The sequence below is a fragment of the Squalius cephalus genome (genome assembly GCF_949319135.1).
Source record: "Squalius cephalus genome assembly, chromosome: 5".
Taxonomy (NCBI): Eukaryota; Metazoa; Chordata; class Actinopteri; order Cypriniformes; family Leuciscidae; genus Squalius; species Squalius cephalus.
The window spans coordinates 45,680,806-45,700,971 of record NC_137126.1 but is presented as its reverse complement, the minus strand read 5'-3'; the positions used below and the strand labels follow the sequence as shown (position 1 = coordinate 45,700,971).

General features: G+C 39.2%; 1 protein-coding gene across 1 annotated transcript; it reads left to right on the top strand.

The window, feature by feature from the left end:
* Positions 1-1,254: 1,254 nt before the first annotated feature.
* LOC307159160 (serine protease FAM111A-like) lies at positions 1,255-19,484 on the top strand (the record flags this gene model as incomplete). The annotated part of the gene is made up of 5 exons (XM_079872372.1): positions 1,255-1,260; positions 4,395-4,487; positions 5,236-5,295; positions 15,798-15,860; positions 15,972-19,484. The coding sequence occupies 5 exons, from the start codon at positions 1,255-1,257 to the stop codon at positions 17,763-17,765; spliced, it is 2,016 nt and encodes a 671-aa protein (XP_079728498.1). The 3' UTR covers positions 17,766-19,484.
* Positions 19,485-20,166: the final 682 nt, after the last annotated feature.

The window sequence follows — 20,166 nt, the reverse complement described above, 5'->3', positions numbered from 1 at the left end:
TTCATTCTTGTGTATATCTAACAGGTGATCTTTGGTCTCTTTAATCTATAATTTGTTCCCTTGCAAATCTTTTGGCTGAAGGCAAAGTGAAGTTTCATAACTTTATATATTTAGGCTATTTAACTTTAACGTTGTAGCCTACTAGAGAGGTGACTTGTGTTTTACTGAATCGTTTGCTTTATTTCTTATTGTAGCCTATAGCTTCTTATACCTTTTAGGCAACTTGTACTTTTATAATGGCTATTATTGATCATTCATCAAAACTGACATTTAACAAAAAAGGTCATTTTATTTTATATTTAAAATATTTATGTACATTCTCTTCACTCTATGTAGGCTACATAATAAAATAAAATTACACAGCCCTGTCTCTTTTTGTTAAATGTCAGTTTTAATGATCAATATTATATATTATGTATAATGTATAAAACAAAAAAAGGAAGGGTTGTGTTTTATAGTTAGTGTGAAGATAATAATTGTAGCTAGGCTACTCGTTCAGCATTTTAATGAAACAACTAGATAGCCTAAGCTTTCTTTCTTTTATTTGTGTTCTTGTTTGTTTGAATTTTCACAGTAGCCTAACTAAAACAAATATTCCTGAGATTTGAATTACCTTTCTGTAGCCTACAATTGTGTATTAGCCTACTGAATGAGAAAAAAAGTCTTGATAATTTAATACTGCTCAATGGCAGATTTGATTACTTTTTAAAGAACATTTAAAATGGCAATCTATGGTCTCATCATGCAGCTCGCACCCACTATAATTCAGAGTTAGAGCTAAAAAGGGATAGAGTTTTTTTATGCCATTTCTGTTTTTGTGCTGTCTCTGACATTCAAAGAAATCTCAAGTGCTTTTAGTAGACATTCACACAACACTGTAGCAAAGTCCCTTTACCAACACGTGGCTCTAAAATAATCAGATATGAAGCAATATATGGGTATTTATCTAATTTATTATTTAGTCAACTGGAGTTTCTCTGATCTTCTATTATGAGCTGAACAAAACATAACAATTCATAAAATTAAAGTGGACTGTATTTGTTTATTGCCATGCCAGTGATTAACAAACATATATATTTTTTGTAAATCACAGCGTAATGAGCGTATATATGAAGCATTTTGAGTCAAATAAAAATAAAATAGCTCCAATTCTGCTGGATACCAGATTTATAGGGGTACAAGAAAATTAAATTGACAAATTAGCTAAATATAGCTTTGGGAAATAATTATAAAATAGAGATTCCTTTTGGAAAAATGAAGGTAAGTCGCTAATTAAAAGCAACTTCGACAAACACTGGCAAAATAATCCAGGTATAGGTAGAGAATAAACAATATATTTAAATATCTATTCAAACTAAAACCTTTATAAGTAGAAACAGAAGATTATTTCTACGTGAATCTGGTCTAGAGATCAATAATTTTACCAAAAACTGTACTTTGATTTTATCATTTACTCACCTAATATGGTAGGTGGCGGTATGCAGATTTTACAATGGTCTATAACCCGCCAAAACACTAGAAGAAGAATTTGAAATCTTTTTTGCGCGCTTAATGAGATCAGATTACACTTCCACAAAGGAAAACAGACGGCACGCACTTCACTTTCTCCTGCTTTATTTAAACTGTTAACTCACATAAGGTAACTTTTTAAAACGAAATATCATATTCAACAAAATATAATATTACCCTAGATATCTACAACAACTTTTAATATATTTCTAGAATGAATGTTTTATCGAATGATTTATGTTACCTCAATAATAATACCAACACAAATCACTACAAACACCTATTGTATGTTTTCACTGGTTACAAACAAATGGTGTAAAGGATAAAATGCGCTTGTTGTGACTTATTTGTGAAAGAATTTACAATCCAAAAAGCTTACATTGTATCTATGAACATCAGAGGCTCTAAAACGCAATGCTATCAAAGGTGTTTTGATTAGTGGTGTTTCGTTCGTGAAAGAATCGTGCCAAATCATTGTTATGATCTAAGATGACACAAAAGAAGATATTTTGAAGAATGTTGGTAATCAAACAGTTGATGGTAGCCGTTTACTTCCATTGTAGCCTATATTTTTCCTACTATGGAAGTCAATGGGCTACATAACTGTCTGGTTATCAACATTCTTCAAAATATCTTTCTTTGTGTTGAACAGAAGAAAGAAACTCATACAGGTTTGAAACAACTTGAGGGTGAGTAAATGACAATTTTCATTTTACAAAACAAGGACAAAATCTAACCAACCAGCCAATTAAACTGCATACAAATGGGCTAGAAAAAAGATTAAGTAAAGATAAATACTTAAGCACTCACAGATGACTCACTGAATGCCAACTATACTTATCTGACTGTGAAAATATTTATTAATGTTAGCAGAAGAATAACACAATAACACATTGCAAGGTAATACTAATTTAAAAGCACACTATGCAGTTTCTGTTTTTCTCAAACAACGTTACTGTCGCAAATATCACTCACGCAGAGCCGTCTCTGCACTCTTCCGACCGCGCTTTCTTGGTTTTCTTCGTCGACTCTGCCATGATTCACGTCTGAAATGCGTGCTAGTGTCTTCCATAGAGGCTCCTTCATATGGGTAGTTGACGTGACGTGGCTTTTTCACCGTCACAGAAGATAAAAAATAATTTATTTCACATTTTCATCATTTAGAATACCATAAATGGTTAAACATTTTCTTGTTTTACATGAATTTGTTGTTTAAATACCTGAGTTATTTTTTATTTTTTTACAACTTTGAGCCAAATCTCAAAATCGTCCTATGGTGTGACGGTAGACAACATTATTTCATAAATATTAACTTTTATAAATCAAGAAAATAATGTTTAAACATCTTAATGAACACTCCTGGCATAATTGTGCAAGTGTCTATTTCACTAAATGGCCATCACTTTTCCTATACATACATTTCTAAAAGTGTAGGAATTTAATAAAGTTTGTCACAGAAAAAAATGTCCTTTGGTGTTATGCAATAACCTGATATTAAGTTGGGCAATATCATGGACAACTACATTTAGTTGAAAGACCCCATTCAAGGTCATGTGAATGAAGACCCCTATGAAGCCCATGAGCAGTGCACATGGCAAGTATTTCTCTCAGAATTGTTCAAATATTTAACTATGTTTTCAGACCACTGAAGTTGTTAAGTTTTTTTGTCCTTTAGTGTGACACTCCTAAATAAATTTTTTTAATTAAAATTTGTATTTTTAACAGCAGGACTATGTAATATTATGCAAATGTATCATGCCAATTGCTAATAACTGTTCAGCTAGTATTAGCATGGTTATTAACTGCCACAAAAGCTCAAATGTCCTTTGGTGTGACATAAAATATCACAGGAAATGTCCTTTGGTATGACGCTTTGGCCTGTCACACCATAGGACACAGATGTCACACCATAGGACAAGACCTCCTTAAGAAGCTTTTAAAACGAATATATAAAGTTTCAACAAAAAAAACAAATGTCCTCCTTTATTATTGTTACAATAAACACTATATATTCTGACTCTTTTTATGCAATGACTATCTTTGTCCTTTAGTGTGACGTTTTGTCCTATGGTGTGACAAACATAAAACAACAGAAAAATATACTTATTTTAAAATATCTTTAAAAAAAGAGTCAAGTTTGGCATTAGGGGAGTTCCAATAATATCTCCTCTTAAATAGGTACAATTTCAAACAGTTTTGTAAGGTTGGCGAAAAAGTTTTATTGACATTCGTAGGGAAAAGTTTATCAGGTTCATCGTGAAAATTATTCTAATTAGTACTTTCATGTAAAATAAATATCACTTTAAGAAAATAATGTTTTAATAATGTGAACAATTCTGTCTCAAGTATTTTTTTGTTATTTAATAGAATTTCTTAGTACTTTTTAAATGTCACACCATAGGACACATTTACAGTACTGTTGAGTGAAAACGTGAAAAAAATATGTGAAGTCATTGACAAAATGAGTGACCACTACTATTTTCTGAAACTGCAGTTTTCATACTCCATAAATATATGTATTTTTTCTTAAAAAGTTATGTTTTCCAAAAAAAGTACTTTTTCTTGGCCATTTGTCAACTACCCATATGTTGTTGATGTATGTGACGTCGTGCCGTAAAGCAAGTCGTGATTCTCGTGAGATTTGTCGGGGCGCCACCTCTCAAACTTGCATTGCTGGTTTTGCCAGCGGCTCCCATTCACCCTACTACGAGTTTGTTTACCATAGAAATGATTTCGAAGCTGTTATAATAAGGTACAAATCTAGCATAGTGTGCCTTTAAGAATAATAGGTGACTGTCACTAATTTTAAGGTTACATTGTTAAAATAACCAAGTAATGCAAGTAAAAAATCTTTCTCAGCTCTTCATCATTTGTTCTGTTCAAAGATGCTCAGAAGAAAGGCTAAAAACATGCCTAAAGTACCGCCCAACAAAAAGCTGAAGCAGACAGACCTTCGGAGCTCCTTTCAACAGAGTCCTGTGGGTGACTGTTATTCTTCTCATCGTGTCTGCTTAGACACTGCGTTTGGTTTAGGCTTAGCTGTAACTGTACGTTCACACCGCCGCCGGCGAGAGCGGCAAAATTCGCTCTCGCCGCCCTGTCACCGACGCCGTAGAAAGATTCGGGGACGCTCTGACGCTCTGACGTAGATTAGAATGCGTGATTTTATAAAAAACTTTATTTAAAGGGGCCACAAAAACCGTTGCTGCAATTGGTCAAAATCATTATTATTTTGAGCAAATGAATTGCATTCCTGCTTAAAAAACAAGCGTTTTTAGTTCAAAGAAGTTCTAGCGCGAAAATGTTGCCTATAAATAGTGTTGCGCAGCTTTTTCTAATCAAACTGACAACACCATGGATGACAAGTCGTACAATAACGGGAAACCCGCAACAGAAATTATTAATTTTTCCTCCATTTTGCTTAGGAACTAATGTGGTGGGAACCAAAGTTTACAGAATTGTGTTCTCTCGTATTCCCTCAGGCGGAGGACTTCTACATTCCGACTGGTTGCCGCCGTTGCCGCCGAACCGCGTCATAGCTTATTACCATAAAGTTGACTTGATTTCAACTCTTCTCGCCGCTCTCGCCGTCCAAGACGCGCCGCGCCGCCCTCGCCGGAGCTCGCCGCCGGCTCTCATTGAAAATGAATGGCTTCCGGCCACTTTGACGCTCTCGCCGCCGGCGGTGTGAACGCACAGTAATGGAAATGTTTTTGTCTCTTTCAGAAACAGACTGCCAAAGATGATAAATCTGGGGAGACGTCACAAGCGAGTGACAATGTTCAGGTAAGGACATGATATTTGTTGCTTGTTTTATAGTGCTTTAGGTCTGCAAAAAAAAAAAAAGCACTTGTCACAATTTACTGTGAATTATAGTGCCTGAGGGTAAATCAATATTCCAATAAAAAAATCCCAATTATACTTAAATGTGCTCTAAGCGATGTCACACGTTTTTTAGGCCAAAACATTTTTTGTCACATACAGCAAACATCTCCTCACTATCCGCTTGCTGTCTGTCCCCTGAACACACTGTAAAAAAACACAGTCTCTGTAGACACCACAGGCTCCACAAACGGCAAGAAAAACAAACTGGGCTAACCCGCAACACGAAACATAAACTGTTCCAGCCAATAACCGACAAGAAGGATTTGGGGTGGGGTTAGGGGGGTTAGTGCGCGGATAAGGTGGAGAGAGGGTCTAGCTAGCCTCCGTTTTGTTTGACAATACTTTAAACGTCAACAAGAAGTGACATCACCCAACATCACTTAGAGCACCTTTAATAAAAATGTAATCAGTAGCTAAATCCAAATGCTGTTGGGGGTAACTCATTACAAGTAACTTGAGTTACATAATCAGATTACTTTTTCAAGTAACTAGAAAAGTAATGCACTACTTTTTCAATTTACAACAAAATATCCAAATTACTTTTTCAAATAGGTAACGCTAGTTACTTTTTCACATTTATTGACAAATAGCTCTCCTGTCACCATGTTAATTAATTAATGCTTTATTGCAGACACAGGTCCATATAACACATCATACAGTACAAAAAGGAAATACAAAATATACATACAAATTCCATATTAGCCTATAGGATATACAGGCTATTGCACCAATGTCGCCTAGAAGTGTATCTATAACAGCTTTTCAGAGGACTGACTAGGGCTTCAATTATATGGTTCACTGACTTGTCCAGGCGACACATAAAACTAAATGAAGTTCCTAAACGCAAGTTAGGGAGGAGTGAGCCCATCTAATCTTTCAATCAACAGCCTGAGTATATAAGCAGCCGCTTACCTCTCTCTAGCATCAAGCTGTTCCAGTATCCCTCCACCTCCCCAAACTCCACCTTCATCTCCGGTACCTTGCCCTTCAATTATCATATCCTACATTTAGCCACTGGGGGGTATATCAGAGCTCGAGTTGAAGCTGCTTCATCGAGCCCCTCTTCAGTGGACAGCAAGCCAAATAAGTTTAACCTAATATCTGAAAGATTTTATGGGCAAACAAACTCGTTAAACATCAGGAGCCGGTTGCACCAACAGGGCTTACGTCTGGTCTTAAGGTAAGTAGGTCTTAACTCAGCATTCTAAGTCCAACCTAAAAGTTACGACAGTTGCACCACCCAGGCTTAAATCCTCTTCTCACTAAGACCGGACGTAAATCTTACGCCTAGTCAGTAGCAGGCGTAAATTCAAAATCTAGGCATATAATAGCGTTAATAGCCGTTATCCGACAGATAGTGTTTCTATAGTAACCACTTGATAACTCAGCAGTAAAGACATAGCGGGCTTTTAGACGGGAGAGAGTTTTTTTAATTTTATTTTTATTATTATTATTTTTTTTTTATTAAACAAAAAGCACAAGGGATACATGTATCAATCACAAAAAATAGACGGGAGAGAGTTATTAGGGACAGAAGCAATCCATTGGACATTTACATTGTTACAATGACGTTTCGATTCTGTCGGAGAGATAAACAGTTACAGTTTGTGTCGAACCACAACGCAGCATTGACACCAGCAGTAGCCTACAGCTGTTAATAGCGCTGTTTTTATGCAAATCGTGCGTTTCAAAACACTGTTGGAGACATGATTAATGTCCACAAATCCACCGCGTGTCGATTGATACAGCTACAAGTTAACAAAACAGCGGCAGATAGTTTACAGCGTAACCTAGCAACGCACACTGCTAGTCAACTGCTATAGTTCCATGGTCATTCACATGAACGCGCAACGCTAAGACCAGGCGTAGTTAAGCCTAGGCTTAAGTTTGGTTGGTGCAACTGACGTTAAGTCAACTCTAAAGACTGGTCTTAACTAAGACCTACTTAGCAGTTAGGACCAGGCTTAGTAAAGCCCTGTTGGTGCAACCGGCTCCAGTTGTCTTAAGAGTGCCTCCCAGGTTGGCACTCTAGTAGACAGAAACAAATGACTGGCACTATGCCACCAAGGGACACGAATCAGCAGCCTCATTGCATCATTGTATGCTACCTTGAGCCTCTGCATACTCTTTTTCTTATAGTTAGACCACAATTGAGAAGTATATAGCGGTGTGATGTAAGTTCTAAACAGAGAGCACTTCACAGAGTCAGAGCACATAGAAAACCTCCTTATAAGCATATTAGCTTGAGAATAAATTTTACAGCGCTGACTGTATAGGTCTTTGTCATCCGTCCAATCATTGGATATGACATGACCTAAATATTTAACTTCACAGCAAGAGGGCTTTCTGACAAATAAAAGGTCGGAAAAGTTGATTTCCTGTCCTCATCGCTTCTAACTATCATTATATGGCTTTTCTTAGTGTTATACTTTATTTCATAATCAAGGCCATACTGAGAGCACACCTTAAGCATCTGCTGCAGCCCAGCACTATATGGACAGAGCAGAACCAGGTCGTCTGCATACATAAGATGATTAACAATAGTGTTGCCCACAAGACAGCCAGATTTTAACCTATTTAGCTGGTTTGATAATTCATCCATATAAACATTAAATAAAATAGGAGACATAATTCCTCCTTGTCGCATTCCATTGCTAACATGGAATGGAGCAGATACAACATTGTCCCATTTAACCAGAAACGTTTGATGGGCATACCAAAACACTAAAAATTTAGGGGCACCTTTATCTAGCAATTTTACAAACAATCGTTCATGATTAATTCTATCAAATGGCTTTGACGCATCAATAAAACACAAGAATATAGATGTATTCAGGCTTGTGTATCTGAACACAATCTCTTTAAGAGCATAGATACACAGGTCAGTTCCATGCTTTCTTTTGAACCCAAACTTATTGTCAGTAGTAAGGACATACATTTCTAGCTTTGTTAACAGTATTCTCTCCAGTACTTTAAACAAGATACTGGCTAATGCAATAGGTCGATAATTGTCAATACTGTTGAGCTTACCAGCTTTGTCTTTAAGCACAGGCAGTAACATTACAGACATAATAGCATTAGGCAGGACACCATGAAGCAGACAACCATTAAAACACATGGAGAGCAAAGGACAGAGCTTATGGCTGGCATATTTTAGATGTTCTGCAGTAATGCAGTCCATACCGCAGGCTTTGTTGTTCTCCAACATATTGATGGCACCATAAATAGCTGCTGCCATAACTATCATATCTGCTGAGAAATCAATATGTTCATGATCGATTCTAACTGGGTTACTTTTAACACAATTAAACAGGTCACGGTAGTGCTCATGCCAAAGCTCAGCTATTTTTCTGGGCTACTAATACCTTCAATATCAGCCGGTAATGATGTTTTATTGGTATTCATTACTTTGACCTCTTGCCAAAAGTCAGTAAGGTTGTTGTTCTGTTGCTTTCTGGCTAGTGAGTCTGCTCTCATTGTGTTTTAATTTTTCTTAATAAAATGGAGTGCATACTTAAATCTAGCATTTGTCCGTTTTTTCATATCTAGCAATACCCCATGTCTAGGCTTACCTGCCTCTGACCAAAGTCTAAAGGCCTCTCTTGCTTCAGCATACTGCTCAGCCACAAACTCATTCCACCTGTAATGAGGAATAATCGGATTGAGAATCCATCTGCAGCTTTATTAACTCAAGAGTCGAAAACAGGTACAAGCAAGGTCGAAGCAGGCAGCAAACATTCACAGTACAAGGACAGGCAAGAGGTCTGGGCAGGTAGCTTACAATCACAATCCAAAGGACAGGCAAGAGGTCGGGGCAGGCGGCAAGGAGTCAAACAACAAGAAACAGTTCAAGATCAAACACAGGATATAGTCCACAGTAGAAACGCTCAGAAATGATCACCACGGCAAATCAAGACTTCGCAACGGTGGTGTGAGTGTGGAGTGTTTAAATAGTGTTTGTGTGATGAACTGCAGGTGTGTGTGTAATCAGTCCCAGGTATTAGGGCCTATGGGATTTGTAGTCCGAATAGCAACAGTCAATATTCTGGTGAGAGCTCCCTCTGGTGATCTGGAGGAAGCGGAGAGGAAGTCTCTCCTGTAACAGTAACGGCTCCACTCTCCGACTCTCCTCTCGGACCAACAGCGGGTTTAAGAAGCGAAACATGAAATGTGGGAGAGACATGATAGTTAGCAGGTAACTCTAAACGAAATGAAACTGGAGTAATTTGTCTAAGAATTTTGAAAGGACCCACATACCTAGGACTGAGTTTTCTGCATGGGTGTCTAAGGCGGAGATCCCTTGTGGATAGCCAAACCCACTGCCCTGGAGTGTACTCTGGACCTGGACGGCAGTGATGATTGGCCTGTTGTTCTTGTCTGTGTACTGCATGTAGTAGATGAGTGTGTGCTCGGTTCCAGATTTCCTCGCTATGCTGAAGCCATTCAGTGACAGATGGTAGATCGGATGGTTCAATGGACCAGGGAAACAAGGGTGGTTGGTACAGTAGCCTAAAATGCATTTGAAGGGGGTCATCCCAGTGGCGGGTTTCTGCAGCAAATTTTGTGCGTATTCTGCCCACATTAAGTATTTACTCCAATCAGATTGGTTGTGTTGGCGGTAGGACCTGAGAAAACGGGTGACTTCTTGATTTAATCGTTCAGTTTGCCCGTTGGACTGCGGATGGTAACCAGAGGTGAGACTGATGTTCACGTTGAGCTGTTTAAATAAAGCCGACCATACTCTAGAGGTAAACTGTGGACCTCTGTCTGACACAATGTCCTCAGATAATCCATAGAAGCGGAAGACGTAGTTGCATAGTACCTCGGCTGTTTCGAAAGCAGTGGGAAGTTTAGGCAGAGGAATGAGACGACATGCTTTGTAGAAACGGTCAATAACTGTCAGGATGGTGGTGTTGCCCTGGGAGTTGGGGAGGTCGGTCACAAAATCAATGGCGATGTGGGACCAGGGACGCTGAGGAATCGGCAGGGGTTGAAGTAGACCAGCGGATAATTGTCGAGGGGTTTTGGATGTGTTACATATGGTACAGTTCTTTACAAAGGTTGTGGTATCTGTAGACATTGTGGGCCACCAAAACCGGTTAGTGAGGAGATGGTGAGTTGCTGTGATTCCAGGATGCCCTGACCTGGGAGTCAAGTGGACCTGCTGAAGGAGTCTTTCCCTCAGTTGTTCGGGCACAAAGGTGAGATTGTGTGGGCAGTTTGATAGTGGAGGAATTTGGGTGTTGTATTGGTTAATCTCCATCATGCTGTCCTACTGAACTGGAGCAACGAGCATTGTTTCGGGGATGATGTTCTCATCAGAGTCATAATGAACTGGGTCTTCAAGTTGTCGTGACAGTGCATCATCTTGGAACCAGGTCTGTAGGTGACAATGAAATGGAAGCGAGTAAAAAACATGGCCCATCTCGCTTGACGAGGATTTAGTCGTTTTGCTGAACGTAGATATTCTAGGTTCTTGAGATCAGTGATTACTGTAAATGAATGCTGTGCCCCCTCTAACCAGTGACGCCATTCTTCTAGGGCGGCTTTCATGGCCAAGAGTTCACGATTGCCAACATCATAGTTTTTCTCTGCAGCGGATAGTTTTCTGGAGAAGGCGCCGCATGGAAACATCTTTGCTGGGGACCCATGGTGTTGAGAAAGTATGGCCCCTATACCTGTGTTGGAGGCATCCTCCTCCACGAAAAATGGAAAATCTGGGTCAGGATGATGGAGAACGGGCGCAGAGGTGAAGTGTCTCTTGAGATCCTTGAATGCTTGCTGAGCATCAGGTGACCAGGAAAGGCGCGACGTGGAGCGTTTGGTCATGGCGGTTAGTGGAGCAACAATCGTGCTGAAAGCTCTTATGAATCTTCTATAGAAGTTGGCGAATCCAAGAAATCTCTGTAGCTCCTTCACTGTGCGTGGTTGAGGCCAGTCGAGCACTGATTTTACCTTGTTCTCATCCATTGCTAATCCCTCTCGACTGATGATGTATCCCAGGAAGGTTGTTGCTGTTTGGTGGAATTCGCATTTCTCTGCCTTGGCGTACAGTTGATTGCTGGATTAGGCGTTGGAGTACTGACCTTACATGCTGGATGTGTTCTTCGAGAATTGGAGTAAATCAGGATATCATCTATGTACACTATTACCCATCTGTCGAGCATGTCACAGAAGACATCATTGATGAATGACTGGAACACAGAAGGACTATTTGCCAGGCCGAATGGCATGACCAAATATTCTTAGTGCCCCAAGGATGTTGAAAAAGCCGTTTTCCACTTGTCACCTTCTCTGATACGGATCAGATTATATGCACTGCGCAGGTCGAGTTTAGTTAAGTATTTAGCTTGACGGAGTTGTTCGAGTGCAGTAGGAACCAATGGCAAGGGGTATCGAAATTTAATGGTGATGTCATTAAGGCCACGATAATCAATGCAAGGTCTCAAACCACCATCTTTTTTCTTGACGAAGAAGAACCCAGCTAATGCTGGGGATGTAGAGGGTCTGATGAAGCCTTTAGCCAGTTCTTCCTTGATGTAAGATTTCATGGATTCTGATTCGGGTTGTGACAATGGAAATATTCTTCCCCTAGGGGGAGTTGTGCTGGGTAACAGATCAATGGCACAGTCACTGGAACGATGAGGTGGCAATTGTGATGCTTTAGTTTTACTGAATGCTTCACTTAAATCAGAGTATTCGGTGGGCAAGCCCTGAATTACCGGAGTTTGTTTGTTAACGTCCATTTCGTGCATTGGGAAGTCATTAATGCGGATGAGACAATGTTCATGGCAGACAGGATCCCACTGGATGATTTGTTCCTCCTTCCAGGAAATATGACGATTGTGTTGACGCAACCATGGCAGACCAAGTATAATGGAATTGTGAGGGGAATGAATTATAAAATCTAATAGCCTCCCTGTGTAAAACTCCAACCTGCATACGGACCTCCTCAGTGATGTACCTGTATGTGATCTTCCCCTCTCCAATGGGATGACCATCTAGCGCCTCCACTGCCAGACAAGAGTTAAATCGTGTTAGAGTGAGTTTATGTTGTTGAGCAAATTCATGTGACAAAGTTGCCAGCAGCACCTGAGTCTAACAAAGCAGACGTGGAAATAGTTCTATCTTGAACCGTTATTTTCACTGGGGTTTTAACACATGAAGAGGAATAATTTAACTGCGCGCTTTCACTCACCGCTTTGGAGCTAGAAGAATTGGGGCGAATGGGGCATGATGTCTTCAGATGTCCGGCTTGGCCGCAGTACATGCACTGATGATGTTGAATTCGCCGCTCCCGTTCCTCAGGGGTTAAATGAGTGTAACCAAGCTGCATCGGTTCTGAAGGGGTGCTTGTGTATCGGTGAACAGTGTGCGAGCAAGACAATGTGAGCGAATTAAATTGTCAATTTGAATTGTTAGTTCAAGTGAACTCATTAAGTGATCTTCCCTCATCGCGGCACACTAGTTCAGCTTTGAGTTCCAGATTTAACCCCTTTCTGAACAGCAGTTTTAACGGATCTTCTCCCCAGTTGGTTTGTGCCACGAGAGTGCGAAATAACAATGCCGCCGTTCTCCTCCCTTGACATAGAGCGAGCAACTGATCACCAGCACTTTTACCTCCAACCGGATGTTCAAATACTTATCTGAAGCGCTGAAGAAATACATTGAAGGAAGGGAAAGCGGTTCCGTCATCTCTCCGTACTGCGGTGTCTAAAGTCTAAAGCCCTTCTGGTTAGTAATGAGCAAACGAAAGATATCTTGCCCGAATCTGCTGGGTACAAGGTAGGTTGCTGGTTTACAAACAGAGCATTGTAACAGGAATCTTTAAAATTGTAAAATTGTCTCCCCCAATTTTTCGGGGAATGCAAGACATGGGTTCACACTGGTGGAAGGAGTGGGAACGCTTTCAGCGTAATGAGGTGTCGAAGCCTACGCGGGTGTCATACGCCCTTTTAGGGCTTTAATGAGTTCTTCAGTCAGAGAGGTTAGATGAGCGAGCTGGTGTTGATGTATTGCGAGTTGGTGGGCTTGAGCTGATAGTTCAGATGACAATTGCGTGATGGCTACTGGATCGCTTGGTGGCGAAGTCTTCTGTAATGAGGAGTCATCGGATTGAGAATCCATCTGCAGCTTTATTAACTCAGAGTCGAAAACAGGTACAAGCAAGGTCGAGGCAGGCATCAAACATTCACAGTACAAAGGACAGGCAAGAGGTCTTGGCAGGTAGCTGACAATCACAATCCAAAAGACAGGCAAAGGTCGGGGCAGGCAGCAAGGAGTCAAACAACAAGAAACAGTCCAAGATCAAACACAGGATATAGTCCACAGTAGAAACGCTCAGAAATGATCACCACGGCAAATCAAGACTTCGCAACGGTGGTGTGTGTGTGGAGTGTTTAAATAGTGTTTGTGTGATGAACTGCAGGTGTGTGTGTAATCAGTCCCAGGTATGAGGGCCTATGGGATTTGTTGTCCGAATAGCAACAGTCAATATTCTGGTGAGAGCTCCCTCTGGTGATCTGGAGGAAGCGGAGAGGAAGCCTCTCCTGTAACACCACCCAGGTCTGATGTTAAGTACCTTACATTTACTTTTACAAAAGGGGTAACTCAGACTGTGATGTGAATAACATCACAAAATTTATTTCTAACAAGAGGTGCATAAGTTTTTGGTCAAGATCTTGTATTGACGATGCAAGAGTCCAGCACTCTGTAAAGTCTCCTCCAGCACATCCCAAAGACTTTCAATGAATTTAAGATCTAGACTCAGAGGAGCCGATTCATGTGTGAAAATTATTCTTCATGCTCCCTCATAACCATTCTTTTACAATGTGAGCCTGATGAATCTTGACATTGTCATCCTGGAATATGGCCATGATGTGTCTTTCTACATGATTATTTAAGAAATGAAAAGCTACACACTCCATCAATTAGTGTTAGAAGATTTGTTGCCAAACATATACTGTATCTAACAAAAGTGAGTACACCCCTCACATTTCAGCAAACATTTTATTATATCTTCTCAAGGGACAATACTATAGAAATTAAACTTGATTATATTTTAGAGTTGTCAATGTGCTGCTTGTATAGCAGTTATATATTTAATGTCCTCTGAAAATAACTCAACATACAGCCATTATTGTCAAAATAGCTGACAACAAAAGTGAGTACACCCTAAGTGAACATGTCAAAACTGTGCCCAAAGTTGATGCAGCATCATGCTACAAACCTAATAATCACTGCAATAATGATCCAATCATATACTCTTAAGAATTTGCCTATTTAAATCCAAACGGCAATTTCTTTTTTTTGGCCGGGCAGTGTAATACTCGGCTCACATACTGTTTTTCGCCTACTATATTGTATGGAAGCAGGCATATTTGGAGCCTGTGTTTACTTGGAACACACTGACAAAACCATACATTATGCTAAATCTGTTAATTCCTTAGGTTTTATGATTAAAGTTAGGTGCACACTGTGCAATTTATAATAGGCCTTTACGATTGTTGCTTGTCAGACTGTATGAACATGATCATCGCTGTAAGCCATGTCACACTGTAAGATCTCAGTTGTCATTAATGTCAGACTGTACAAGTCAAGACGCGTTAAAAACGGACACACGCAAGAAAACTTGTCTGGAGTTTTACATCAATCAATGACACGTAAGTTCAGTGTGAGCTGCATTACATGCAGAATTGAAATGGTTATTATAAAGAAATCTCTAATGTTTATTTTGGTCATGGCTCGTCTTGATTAACGAAGACAATTTAATGGTCGTCGTAGGAGAAGTCACACTGCAGGACTGTGAGTCAAATCTTCTGATACTGCCAGAATTTCATCAGAGGTCAAATTTGATCGCATCTGTCATTAATCTGCTGTCAGTGAAGATGTCAAACTGATGATCAAAGACTTTAGATTTTATCCTTGGATCAGAGGAATCTTTTAGGATTTGGAAAATTTGTCTCAGGCAGCCAAATCGTGGCAAAAATTGCTCACTGTGCAGCCGGCTTAAATTATATTCTTATAATAAATAATTTTTAAAGAAATCATTGTTCTTTCGCAGTGTTTTAACTCTCACTGTAGAAATTAGAAAAAAAGTCACAGATGAATGGTAACAAATCAATAATATTCTGTTTGAACTGTAATAAAATATCACTGATTTCGACTTGTCAATTACAGCAGATGTTTGTGTACAGAATGTTCTCTATACTGTATTTTCTTGAGGTATATGTGTTTCCCTTTTAGGGTGAAAAGACATTTGTTTTGCTCTGCGGCATCATATTTGCTGTGATGGGTCCATAACAGTGTGTTTTTACCTGTCCTTTTCATTATTTAAATTATTGTAGAAAGATGTAGACAGTGGTACGCCTGCATTAACTTCACTGTTGTTGACATTTTCCCAGAAAACGACGGCTCATTCATTCAAGAAAGAAGTTGAAGAGGGACCCTCAAAAGATCTGCAGCTGGTAGATCACTTTCTGTATCACATGCATAATTAATCATTCATTACAAACATTTCTTGTAATTGGAATTCACTTGAATGTTTGTGTACATCAATATTTTTCTCATTTTAACAGGAAGCTGAAGAGAAAAAACACGCTTTCAATTTTCGTTTAAACTCCAAGACATATTCAGTGCCGTTTAAAACTTCCATGACTGTGCTTGAGGCTCTTAATACAAGCAAAATTTTCAGGAGTGAAAAAGACAAAAAGAAGAACATACAGAAAGAAATACTCATTCAAAGATCCAATGGAAAAGATTCCCGAGCTGCTGTGAAGACAGATTTCCCCTGCTGTCTTATTGAAGAAGATGAGACCTTAGACATAAACTTCATCCAAAAGGATGGAAATAGTTCTACAAATCAACAAACCACTGCAGATCCGTCACTCCTCCAAGTAACTCCAAGTAAACCTGAAACATTAGTCACCTTTTTGGTTGAAAAAGAAGGAGGACCAACAGTGACATGTTTACTGAAGAGCAAAGCTTTGAGGGAAAGTGTTCGTTATGTTTGTGTGTTTGCATTCAAAGGAGAGGAAGTCGAAACTGCTCTTGAACGTGATGGACGATTCAATGATGTCATTTTCAGGAAACACTGTGGACTTTCTGAGTCTGGTACAGTGATAAAACATGAATTTTCAATATCTGTAACAAAAACGCTTAACAAAAAGACTTTCCAGGTAGTTGTTATCAGTAACAAGAATCAGCCAGAGAGTCCGGAGGATGCAACTCTTGTCAAAACTGAGCCTAATGTAGCTTCAGATGCTGATGCGGCAAAAAATGCCGGGCCAAGCCAGAATCCCATCGACACTGAGCAAGAAAAACAACAAAATGGAAACACAACAAAGTCGACCAATCCTTCACCCAAGCGGTATGTAGTTAAACCCATAGACAAATCAGAAGAGATTCTGAAAATTCTGCGTGATCAGTATAAAGATTTACTGGAGACGTTAAAGCAGCGAGAGAAACTAAATAAGTCTGATGTCCAGAAGTTCTTCAAAGAAGAATATCAAAAAAGTGTTGAAAATTTTTTGGAGGTGAAGAAAGTGAAGAATCTCATGAGACTCTCTGACTCTGTGTGTCAGATTCGAGTGGAGGGATCCGCCATAGGAACCGGTTTCTTACTCTTTGACAGATTCATTCTCACTAATGCTCATGTTATTGGAGAATTTGACCCTTTCTCCAGGAAGCTTTCAAAGACATTCACTGCTGTATTTGGATATGAAGATTTGGAAGCAAATGAGACCAAGTGTGTGCCGATCAAGGAACAGGTTGCAGCGTACTATTATGGCAAAGACAACATGGGCAGGTATCTTGACTTTGCTCTTCTTGAACTGAAAGCCACTGTTGAAATGGCTAACGGTCCTGGATTGCTCAGTCGATACATTCATGGCCCCCCTCCTAACAGAGGTCAGATCTGCATTGTGGGACATCCAGGAGAAGGGGTCAAGAAAATGGACCCCTGCTTCATCATTGAGAGAGAGAATCTACAAGAGGCTGCAGATAAACACATATCTGAGAATCATGATTTCATTCATGTGATGACACAACAGTCTTTGGCAGAGAAATGGGAATGGCATGCCAACAAGATCCATTACAACTCTTGTTTCTTTCACGGATCTTCTGGCTCTCCAGTTTTTGATGAACACTGCTATCTGATTGGTGTGCACACTGGTGGATATGCGTACCCAGGAGCAAAACAGCAAATTGAAAGCATTGTGGAATATGCCTATTCCATACAGCCCATCCTGGAAAGTATCATCACACAGGCCAAAAAAAGTGAGCGATCTGACATCCTAAAATTACTCTCTGAATATAAATCTTTAAATCTTAACTTGGAAGACAATGATGTGAACATGGAAACAGAGCCATAAAACCAGGAAGACTGTAGATGAATAATGGGACAGCAGAGTAGAGTCCTGCACGGGTTCGGGTACCCGTGGGTATAAATTTTGCTCAAACGGGTGAAAAATATCCAACTGTGTCGGATACGGGTGCGGGTCGGGTCGGACACGGGGGAAACACGGGTTTAAAACAATCACATGCAAACGTAAAAATATATGCATATTTTTAGGAACAAGTCTACAAAAATATGCCTGTATTTCAAGTTGATAAAATAATTTAAAATCCACATCAGTTTATTCCACATCCCGGGATCTATAACGTTACCTAGGCTACTTTCAGTTTTAAAAATTCATCATAACCGAGCGCGCGATCTGCAGTCGTCGAGATGGATGCTGAGTAGTTGAAGAAAAGAATAGCTAGTGGAGATTGTAAAGTTGTCGACAATACGTCATCAAAAATCAAGTCCAGTGTGTGGGAGAAATTTGGAGTTATCTGAAGAAAATATTGTGAAAGGCTTTGCTGCATTTTCGTGTTGGATAGCCGCAAATGTGGAACTTCATCGCTGAGGAAGCACGCAGAAACTGGTAACAAAGCCGTTCTATCGAACGGTATTTTTCAAATTTAACACTGCTCAGTGTGGTGTGCAGGGCGTGTTTGAACCCAAAATTGTCAGATGTAGGCTAGACGAAGTTGCGTGGCAAATATAACGTTAGTGTTGTAGCCGCGACTGTTAAAAATAAGGCTACTCAGTTTTGTGTTAACGTTAGCCATGTTCTTCATGTACCGGTCTTTTGACAGCTTCGGCTGAAGTTGTCCTTGTGTTAATTGTCGTGTAACTTCTGTATGACCTGGCAATAAACATTTTTGTAAGTGTGTCTATAATGTGATTGGTTAAACTGATTTTATTTCGGGTGCTGGTTGGGTGTTGGTTCTGTTTTAAGCGGGTCGGGTCGGGTCGGGTGCGGATTTTAATTAGTGTTGCTGTCGGAAAACGGGTCGGATGCGGTTTTAAGCACTGCGGGTTCGGGTGGGTGCGGATTTACAAAATCGGACCTGTGCAGGACTCTGCAGAAGAGTCTTGAGTTTTGTTTGGCGCCAATGTGTCTATATATATCATATTCATATATCTTGGGGCATGTTTAATAAACAATTTAATTCAATTATGTGTAGTTATAAGTTCTGTATGATTCCTGGATTACTCTATGCAAATGTGTCTATTCATTGTCCATATTATTGGCATTGTCTATTGACTTGATTATTGTGTAACGTACATTCAATGTTTAATATGCAATGGAGCGACCAGAAAACTACATCCTGATCTGTTAGATTGTATCTGTATGATTCCAAAGGATAAATTATATTCTGTATAATTTCCAGAAATCCTTAATGCTATATTTTAAAGTGAGACACAAAAGTATAATGCTGTCATGAATTATTTACGCTGATATCATTTCAAACCTGCATGACTTTCTTGAGCAGAAGAAATATATTTCGAGGGGGAAAATAGACAACATGAATAAATAATGACAGAATTTTAATTTTTAGTTATCTTTTAAAGTACCTTTAAAGGGTCAACATTCTTCTTAAATATCTTTGACTGCTCCAGCATTGTTCAATTCTGCGGATGTTTGTAAAAAAAAAAAAGGCCTACAGCTACACATATACATTGTATATCTCTTTATAAACCTGTTGTGTCTTATTTTTTCTAACCTTGTGCCTTATTTTTGCTATATTAAATAATCATGCTGAACAAAATATATTGGCCTCGTTCTTGACCATAAGCACTTTCAGACTGTTAACAATGAGACACAAGATTGACACATCCTCTGCACACGAGAACCAGACAAGTCTTTTTCTCTCCATTTCTGTCACCTGATGGAGTTTGGGTTCCTTGTTTTATTGCAGTTGAATTCTGTTTGCATCATTGATCATTATTTTCCTGTTTATCACTGTAAAGCTGCTTTGGAACAATCTATTGTATAAAGTGCTATAGAAATCATACACCACAATACCATAATTCAGAGTTTGAGCTGAAAAGGATAGAGTTTGTCTTCTTTTTTTGCCAATTCAGTTGCATTTTCTGTTTTTGTGCTCCCTCTGCCTATAAAGTACTTGAGATTTTGAATGGCATTCACACAAGACTGTAGCAAAGTACCATTAGCACCATATGGCTCTTATGTAAAATAATTAGATATGAAACAATAGGTTAAGTGTACCAAGCCCACCAAAATCTAAGTCTAGATTTTTTTCTATAGATATTGGCATGGTTTATAAGAAAACTCATTTGTTAAAATGCTAGATTTATCTCTCATTTGAAAATGTATGTAGATTTTAGATTTTAGAATATAAAATTAAGATATTTTATGAATAAAGTCAGAAGTCTGGCATGGGATTAATTGGTACTTTGGCACAATTTAAGCCCGCATGTGT